At 52.1% G+C, this 10,126-nt stretch overlaps 1 protein-coding gene across 1 annotated transcript; it reads left to right on the top strand.

Moving 5' to 3' along the window:
• The first annotated feature begins 247 nt into the window (after positions 1-247).
• Positions 248-9,893, top strand: riok2 (RIO kinase 2 (yeast)). The gene is made up of 11 exons (XM_029763152.1): positions 248-406; positions 587-725; positions 888-1,004; positions 2,941-3,116; positions 3,288-3,376; positions 3,579-3,770; positions 3,887-3,979; positions 5,754-6,014; positions 6,183-6,383; positions 9,313-9,412; positions 9,511-9,893. The coding sequence occupies exons 1-11, from the start codon at positions 341-343 to the stop codon at positions 9,670-9,672; spliced, it is 1,596 nt and encodes a 531-aa protein (XP_029619012.1). The 5' UTR covers positions 248-340; the 3' UTR covers positions 9,673-9,893.
• The last annotated feature ends 233 nt before the right edge of the window (positions 9,894-10,126 follow it).

The raw sequence follows: 10,126 nt of genomic DNA, 5'->3' as shown, positions 1-10,126 counted from the left end.
AGCGCCAACAAATTGTCCTGTCTGAGATATAGAGACAATACAACACCTTCTCACAACTTATTTACAGGTGAGTAACTGCATTTATTCGAACATGAATGGCAATCTATGAATATGAAATTATATTGAAAGCTGTTCTTTGTTTTTGCCTTGTTTTTATGTCGTTTGTGTACAATATATAAAATAAAAACTTTTACCACTAGTAGGACGTGACGTAGTATTAGACGAACGTAATGTCTTCTATATTTTACTTCCGGGTTGCACATGCGTTTACAACAGAATGCGTAGTATCTCAGCAAATTAACACAATATTCAAGGGCTTAGAACACATTACATTGGTAATATGGGCAAATTAAATGTTGTAGTTTTGAGGTATCTGTCCAGAGATGACTTCCGTGTCCTCACAGCGGTAAGTAGATGTCCTGTTAGCGTTTTTATACTTTAATGACGCCCTCGGGCCGTGGTGGACAGTAATAGTGTGTACTGTATACGGTACATCGTGCCCCACTCAAGCAGTTCTCTGGCCATCAATCGTTATTTAAAGTGTTATTGGTCATATTGGTTTGTAACGGACTGTTGCTACCTGCAGGTTGAGATGGGGATGAAAAACCATGAGGTAGTTCCAGTCAGCCTCATATCCTCCATCGCCAGTCTGCGTCACGGAGGCTGCAACAAGATCCTGAGAGAGCTCGTCAAACACAAAATAGTGGCCTACGAGCGTACTAAGAGTAAGAACACTTATAATGCTTTGTTTAAACAGGTAGGGGTAGTTCACCCTGAAATCAGTTTGCCACATATTTCCATTCCTCAAAACCTCAGTCTGTCACTACAGTATATGCATTATGGAGGAATCTACAGGCCTCACATTCATTTTGTGTGTGTGTTTCCAGTGGTACATGGCTACCGTCTAAACTATGGGGGCTATGACTACCTGGCTTTGAAGACGTTCTGCTCTAGAGAAATACTCCTTTCTGTCGGGAACCAGATGGGAGTTGGGAAAGAGTCAGGTAAGAACTGACCAAAAACATACACACTCGGGTAAGTACTAACCATCCACTCTGTCTCTCTAACACACACACACACAGGTAACATACCTCACACACAAACACACAACGAAGGTTACATATGTAACCACGGTTATGTGAGCTATATGGATCTGTGGTTACATACGTAACCTTCGTTATGTTTCACTATATTGGATCACTCACAAAATATTGGTATACCCGCACCAGATTTAGTCGGTGCTAGAGGGACCTGGCCAGCCAGCGGTGAAGTCCCAGCGCGGGACCGAGGCGCAGGGGCCGTCAATGTGGAAGGGGGTCCCGGCACAGTCCCCAGAAGGGGAGGCGACGCCCAGGACCGCTGAACCAACCGCGGAGAGAGGTGCCACATTTACCCGATAGTACCTAGCAAAGGTGCAAAAGGAAGCCCAGCTGGCCGCAGCACAGATCTCAGCGAGGGGCACTCTCAGTAGAGCTCAGGACGCAGCCACACCTCATGTTGAATGTGCCACCACAGATCCCAGCACTGGCATGCCCGCCAGGCAGTATGCTGTCGGAATCGTGTCCACGATCCAGTGAGAGAGCCTCTGCTTTGATAGCCCAGCCCCCAGGACACTCACCATAGCAGACAAAGAGCTGGTCTGTTGTTCTCAAAGACCGTGTCCGCACCACAAAGGCAGGCAGTGCCCGCACAGAGCACAGCATGTCAGAGGGAGGCCCAGACTTCCCTGCCAGTGCCGGGGGGTCGTAAGCAGACAGGATAAAAGGGATGTTCACATGCCTGTCTGACAGAACCTTCAGGAGGAATGAAGGGTTGGGGCGGAGAGATACACTCCTCCCACCGGGGTCCATCCGGTAGCACTCAGAACTTACCGAAAGAGCATGGAGCTCACCCACCCTCTTCATGGAAGTAATCACTACCAAGAAAGCCACCTTCATAGAGAGGTGTTTCAGGGAGGCAGACTCCAACGGATCGAAAGGCGGCTTTGCCAAAGCTGCCAAGACCACATCCAGATCCCAGCTCACCATTGAGCGGGTCCTAGCTGGACGCAGGTGACGAACCCCCTTCATAAACCTGGAGACCAAGGGATGGCACCCCACTGGCCTGTCCATCCACCCCACATGGCAGGCAGATATAGTGGCCAAAGACCCTCTCAGTGTAGAGGCTGCTAAGCCCTCATCCAAGCCAGACTGCAGGTGGAGGACATACTGCACCCTGCATGACTCGGGCACCACCTCAATACCAGTACACCAAGAGCAGAACAACTGCCAGCGCAACTGGTATGCTGAGGTTGTAGCTGGTCACCTTGCTTCTGCATGGTGTTCCTTACACCCTCCTGTAGTCCTAACATGGACTATTGGTGCCGTTCAGCGGCCAAGCCCACAGACTGAGGTGGTGCAGCCTCGGAGGCCACAGTTCCCTGGTCTCGGGCAGTTGCCACAGAGTTGTAGTGTAATGCTAACGAAGCACGAGTACGACACCCCCCGTGTGGAAGATCCAGATCAACCGCTCGCAGTGAGTGGAGCGCTCAAGAGGAGAGGCGGCCATGTGGCCGGCTGCTCCAGGCTGCAAACAGCCAGGGAGTATACTTCCACGCAAGATATTACACTTACCAGTGACTTACCAAGTGAACTTCAGAACGTTTGTACCTCAAACCATACGGACGTCCACCGAGAAAATGAAAGGGAACGTGTCACGGCCATGGGGTCTATATGTAGGGGCGGACCCCAGCCGTGACACGGGTCTACACGGAAGTCAATCTAAATCCTCACCTCAGATGTATCCCTCCGCCGCGGAGTGATACCAATATATTGGAGTGATCCAATATAGTGAAACATAACTCAGGCTTGAAGGTAATGTTGTTGGATTTGAGTCTGAGTTGAATCGGGTGTCTTCTCTAGAGGTAAGTGGTTTGTATATTGTGTGGTGTTCATCCTGTAGATATCTACATCGTGGCCAGTCCAGAGGGGGAGCAGTACGCGCTTAAGCTCCACAGGCTGGGGAGGACCTCCTTCAGGAACCTGAAGAACAAGAGGGACTACCACAAACACAGGAAGAACATGTCCTGGCTTTACCTCTCACGCCTCTCGGCCATGAAGGAGTACGCCTACATGAAGGTACTTGGCACCGACACTGTGTTCAGCGGCTTGCTTCTTCTGAAAAGAAGACTCAACCCTACTGTGAAGGGTGTATGGTGAAGTCCTGGTGACCATAGATAAGTTATTCAACTGCTTTATATCTATGCTGGTGACATAGTGTGTCTGACGGCTTTATGTCTCTCCTCTCAGGCCCTGTACGAACGAGGGTTTCCTGTCCCTAAGCCCATTGACTATAACAGACACGCTGTGGTTATGGAGCTCATCAATGGATATCCACTGTTAGTAAAATACACACACTCTTTCTGTTTCTCTGCCCATCTTTCTCTCTTCCATCTGTTTCTCTTTACATACCTACTTCTCTCTTTTTCTCTTGACAAACCTTTGTCTATTTCTCTCGATCTTTCTGTCTCGCTTTCATCTCACGTGTGCGATTCTAGTCCTCTGATTGGCTGTTCTGTTTGTGGTCTGAATGATTGACAGCTGTCAGGTGCGTGAGCTGGAAGACCCGTCCTCCATGTACAATGATGTCATGGAGCTGATAGTGAAGCTGGCCAATCATGGCCTGATCCACGGTGACTTCAATGAGTTTAACCTGATGCTGGATGACCACGATCACGTGACCATGATTGACTTCCCCCAGATGGTGTCTACCACACACTTCAATGCAGAGTGGTGAGTCACGCACACACACACTCATACCCTGACACTGATGAGCACTGCACATGTAGAAAAGCATACCACACACACTCAAATACATAGTTAGAGAAACTTTCCTGTCTTGTCTATAGGTATTTTGACCGGGATGTCAAATGTATACGAGATTTCTTTGCCAAAAGATACAATTATGAGAGTGAGCTGTACCCAACCTTCAAAGACATCAGGTAATTCAGCATGTTTACTATTAGCTTGACCAGTGGGGCATTTGTCATGAGGGAGGGAGGGAGGGAGGTAGGGTGGTGGTGGTGGTAGGGAGGTAGTGGGGAGGGTGGTGGTGGTGGGAGGGAGGTAGTGGGGAGGGTGGTGGTGGTGGGAGGGAGGTAGGGTGGTGGTGGGAGGGGGGGGGGTAGGGTGGTGGTGGTGGTGGGAGGGGGGGAGGTAGGGTGGTGGTGGTGGTGGGAGGGAGGTAGTGGGGAGGGTGGTGGTGGGAGGGAGGGAGGTAGTGGGGAGGGTGGTGGTGGTGGGAGGGAGGGAGGTAGTGGGGAGGGTGGTGGGAGGGAGGTGGTGGGAGGGTGGTGGGTGGGAGGGTGGTAGTGGGAGGGAGGTAGTGGGGAGGGTGGTGGTGGGAGGGAGGTAGTGTGGTGGTGGTGGTGGGAGGGAGGTAGTGGGGAGGGTGGTGGTGGGAGGGAGGTAGTGTGGTGGGTGGGAGGGAGGGTGGTGGTGGTGGGTGGGAGGGAGGTAGTGGGGAGGGTGGTGGGTGGGAGGGAGGTAGTGGGGAGGGTGGTGGGTGGGAGGGAGGTAGTGGGGAGGGTGGTGGTGGTGGGAGGGAGGTAGTAGGGAGGGTGGTGGTGGTGGGTGGGAGGGAGGTAGTGGGGAGGGTGGTGGGTGGGAGGGAGGTAGTGGGGAGGGTGGTGGTGGGTGGGAGGGAGGTAGTGAGGTGGTGGGTGGGAGGGAGGTAGTGTGGTGGTGGGGAGGGAGGGAGGTAGTGTGGTGGTGGGGAGGGAGGGAGGTAGTGTGGTGGTGGGGAGGGAGGGAGGTAGTGTGGTGGTGGGGAGGGAGGGAGGTAGTGTGGTGGTGGGTGGGTGGGTGGGAGGGAGGTAGTGTGGTGGTGGGTGGGTGGGAGGGAGTGTGGAGGGAGTGTGGTGGTGATTGGGGAGGGAGTGTGGTGGGGAGGGAGGTGGTGGGTGGTGGGTGGGAGGGAGGGTAGTGTGGTGGGAGGGAGGTAGTGGGGAGGGTGGTGGTGGTGGGTGGGAGGGTGGTGGTGGTGGGTGGGAGGGAGTGAGTGTGGTGGTGGGTGGGAGGGAGGTAGTGTGGTGGTGGGTGGGAGGGAGGGAGTGGGGAGGGAGTGTGGTGGTGGGTGGGAGGGAGGGAGGTAGTGTGGTGGTGGGAGGGAGGTAGTGTGGTGGTGGTGGTGGGAGGGTGGTGGTGGGAGGGAGGGAGGGAGGGTGGTGGTGGGTGGGAGGGAGGGAGGGAGGTAGGTAGTGTGGTGGTGGGAGGGAGGTAGTGTGGTGGTGGGGAGGGAGGTAGTGTGGTGGTGGGTGGGTGGGAGGGAGTGGGGAGGGAGTGTGGTGGGAGGGAGGGTGGTGGTGGGTGGGAGGGAGGGAGGTAGTGTGGTGGTGGGAGGGAGGTAGTGTGGTGGTGGTGGTGGGAGGGTGGTGGTGGGAGGGAGGGAGGGAGGGTGGTGGTGGGTGGGAGGGAGGGAGGGAGGGAGGGTGGTGGGTGGGAGGGAGGGAGGTAGTGTGGTGGGAGGGAGGGAGGGTGGTGGTGGGAGGGAGGGAGGGTGGTGGGAGGGAGGGAGGGTGGTGGTGGGAGGGAGGGAGGGAGGGTGGTGGTGGGAGGGAGGGAGGGAGGGTGGTGGTGGGTGGGAGGGAGGGAGGGAGGGTGGTGGTGGGAGGGAGGGAGGGAGGGTGGTGGTGGGAGGGAGGGAGGGAGGGTGGTGGTGGGTGGGAGGGAGGGATGGAGTGTGTGAATGTGACTCACCCTGTGTTTGTCCTCTAGACGTTCCGTTTCTCTGGATGTTGAGATCTCAGCCAGCGGCTTCACCAAAGACTTTGAGAGAGATGCAGCATTGCTTGATCCTAAAGGACCAGATGGAGAGGAGGAGGAGGACGACGAGGGAGAGGAGGATGACGAAGGAGAGGAAGAGGAGGATATGGAGAAGAGAATGGACATGGAGGAGTATAGGCATGCTATATTGGAACTGGAGGGGCTCAAAGTCAGTGACACAGAGACACACACTGAGACAGGAGACGAGGATGGAGAGAGAGACCCAGGGAGAGGAGAACAGAGAGACCCAGGGAGAGGAGAACAGAGAGACCCAGGGAGAGGAGAACAGAGAGACCCAGGGAGAGGAGAACAGAGAGACCCAGGGAGAGGAGAACAGAGAGACCCAGGGAGAGGAGAACAGAGAGACCCAGGGAGAGGAGAACAGAGAGACCCAGGGAGAGGAGAACAGAGAGACCCAGGGAGAGGAGAACAGAGAGACCCAGGGAGAGGAGAACAGAGAGAGACTGATCCAGAGGCTGTTGTGATTGGTGGTCTTGATGAAGAGAGAGAAAAGGAGGAAGAGGATGTGTGTCCTGAGCTGGTCGACCTCTCCTCCTCCAACCGAGAGTTCAAACCTTTCAGGTACAGATCACACACGTCTCTTCACACACACGCACACCTCCACGTCTCTTCACACACGCACACCTCCACGTCACTTCACACACACACACCTCCAAGTCTCTTCACACACACACATCTCCACGTCTCTTCACACACGCACACCTCCACGTCTCTTCACACACACGCACACCTCCACGTCACTTCACACACACCTCCACGTCTCTTCACACACACACACCTCCACGTCTCTTCACACACACACACCTCCACGTCTCTTCACACACCTCCACGTCTCTTCACACACACGCACACCTCCACGTCACTTCACACACACGCATACCTCCACGTCACTTCACACACACGCACACCTCCACGTCACTTCACACACACGCACACCTCCACGTCACTTCACACACACACCTCCACGTCACTTCACACACACACACCTCCACGTCTCTTCACACACACACACATCTCCACGTCTCTTCACACACATCTCCACGTCTCTTCACACACACCTCCACGTCTCTTCACACACACACACCTCCACGTCTCTTCACACACACACACACCTCCACGTCTCTTCACACACACACACCTCCACGTCTCTTCACACACACACACCTCCGCGTCTCTTCACACACACACACCTCCGCGTCTCTTCACACACACACACCTCCGCGTCTCTTCACACACCTCCGCGTCTCTTCACACACCTCCGCGTCTCTTCACACACACACACCTCCGCGTCTCTTCACACACACACACCTCCGCGTCTCTTCACACACACACACCTCCGCGTCTCTTCACACACACACACACCTCCGCGTCTCTTCACACACACACACACCTCCACGTCTCTTCACACACACACACCTCCACGTCTCTTCACACACACACACCTCCGCGTCTCTTCACACACACACACCTCCGCGTCTCTTCACACACACACACCTCCGCGTCTCTTCACACACACACACCTCCGCGTCTCTTCACACACACACACCTCCGCGTCTCTTCACACACCTCCGCGTCTCTTCACACACACACACCTCCGCGTCTCTTCACACACCTCCGCGTCTCTTCACACACACACACCTCCGCGTCTCTTCACACACACACACCTCCGCGTCTCTTCACACACACACACCTCCGCGTCTCTTCACACACACACACCTCCGCGTCTCTTCACACACACACACCTCCGCGTCTCTTCACACACACAACTCCGCGTCTCTTCACACACACACCTCCGCGTCTCTTCACACACGCACACGTCTCTTTAAGTCTCCTGTAGAGTGTTAATATACAGTTGAAGTCAGAAGTTTACATACACTTAGGTTGGAGTCATTAAAACTCGTTTTTCAACCACTCCACAAATTTCTTGTTGACAAACTATAGTTTTGGCAAGTCGGTTAGGACATCTACTTTGTGCATGACACAAGTCATTTTTCCGAAAAATTGTTCACTGTATCACAATTCCAGTGGGTCAGAAGTTTACATGCACTAAGTTGACTATGCCTTTAAACAGCTTGGAAAATTCCATAAAATGATGTAATGGCTTTAGAAGCTTCTGATAGGCTAATTGACATCATTTGAGTCAATTGGAGGTGTACCTGTGGATGTATTTCAAGGCCTACCTTCAAACTCAGTGCCTCTTTGCTTGACATCATGGGAAAATCAAAAAGAAATCAGCCAAGACCTCAGAAAAAAATGGTAAACCTCCACAAGTCTGGTTCATCCTTGGGAGCAATTTCCAAATGACTGAAGGTACGACGTTCATCTGTACAAACAATAGTACGCAAGTATAAACACCATGGGACCACGCAGCCGTCATACCGCTCAGGAAGGAGACGCGTTCTGTCTCCTAGAGATACTTTGGTGCGAATCAATCCCAGAAAGTGCAAAGGACCTTGTGAAGATGCTGGAGGAAACGGGTACAAAAGTATCTATATCCACAATAAAACGAGTCCTATATCGACATAACCTGTAACCGCCATAAAAAAGCCAGACTGCGGTTTGCAACTGCACATGGGGACAAAGATTGTACTTTTCCTCTGGTCTGATGAAACAAAAATAGAACTGTTTGGCCATAATGACCATCGTTATGTTTAAAGGAAAAAGGGGGAGCCTTGCAAGCAGAACACCACCATCCCAACCGCGAAGCACGGGGGTGGCAGCATCATGTTGTGGGGGTGCTTTGCTGCAGGAGGGACTGGTGCATTTCACAAAATAGATGGCATCATGAAGGGAAATGATGTGGATATATTGAAGCAACATCTCAAGACATCAGTCAGGAAGTTAAAGCTTGGTCGCAAATGGGTCTTCCAAATGGACAATGACCCCAAGCATACTTCCAAAGTTGTGGCAAAATGGCTTAAGGACAACAAAGTCAAGCTATTGGATTGGCCATCAAAGCCCTGACCTCAATCCTATAGAAAATATGTGGGCAGAACTGAAAAGGCGTGCACGAGCAAGGAGGCCTACAAACCTGACTCAGTTACACCAGCTTTGTCAGGAGGAATGAGCCAAAATTCACCCAACTTATTGTGGGAAGCTTGTGGAAGGATACCTGAAACATTTGACCCAAGTTAAACAATTTAAAGGCAATGCTAACAAATACTAATTCAGTGTATGTAAACTTCTGACCCACTGGGAATGTGATGAAAGAAATAAAAGCTGAAATAATAATTCTCTCTACTACTATTGACATTTCACATTCTTCAAATTAAGTGGTGATCCTAACTGATCTAAGACAGGGAATTTTTACTAGGATTAAATGTCAGGAATTGTGAAAAACTGAGTTGAAATGTATTTGGTTAAGGTGTATGTAAACTTCCGACTTCAACTGTAAATGTCAATGTGTCATTCTCCACCACTAGAGCTACATCTGACATATGTTTCCTTTGCTTGGTGATCATGTTAAAGTCCAGTGATCTCTCCTCCACAGAGACTCAGACAGCCTGCTTCATGTGGTTGAACACAGCAGGAGGAGGACGGACAGTGAGGCTACCGCCGGCAGTGTAGGGAGCTGCTCTACTATACCACCGGTCAGTACACACACACACACACACACTCACATGATTAAACATGCATACACGGTCACTCACACGCAATCCTTCCACTAATGTATGTATTGTTGTTGTAGGAGGTGGTTCGTGCAAAGGTGCGGAGACAGCTTAGTAAGCAGCAGAAAGCAGCTCAGAGGAGACGACTGATAAAGGGAGAATCTAACCTGGTCACTGCAGAGAGGAGAGAGAATCAGAGTAACATCAAATCTAGTCTAGAGACTGATGGCTTCTGGGGCTGAGAGGGACGTACGTGATGGAGTGCGAGTCAAGTGTGTGTGTGAGAACCTTGTCACGAGGACAACAGAACATGGCCTCTCTCCCAGCGACGAGCCCCCAGCGACGAGCCCCCAGCGACGAGCCCCCAGCGACGAGCCCCCAGCGTCAAGCCCCCAGCGTTGGGTCATGTTTTGTATCTACTGCAGTATGAATACTTTCAATAAAGACAACTTTAATATGATGACAATGAGTCCATGTGTGTGTTCACTATATACAGTGTACAAAACATTAGGAACACCCAACTAATAATGAGTTGCACCCCTTTTTGCCCTCAGAATAGCCTCAATTTGTTGGGGCATGAAAGCGTTCCATAGGGATGCTGGCCCATGTTGACTACAATGCTTCCCACAGTTGTCAAGTTGTCTGGATGTCCTTTCGGTGGTGGACCGTTCTTGATACACACTGGAAACTGTTGAG

Source organism: Salmo trutta, chromosome 9, assembly GCF_901001165.1.
Source record: "Salmo trutta chromosome 9, fSalTru1.1, whole genome shotgun sequence".
Taxonomy (NCBI): Eukaryota; Metazoa; Chordata; class Actinopteri; order Salmoniformes; family Salmonidae; genus Salmo; species Salmo trutta.
The sequence above is the reverse complement of the archived record's forward strand: the minus strand, read 5'-3'. Positions and strand labels throughout refer to the sequence as shown.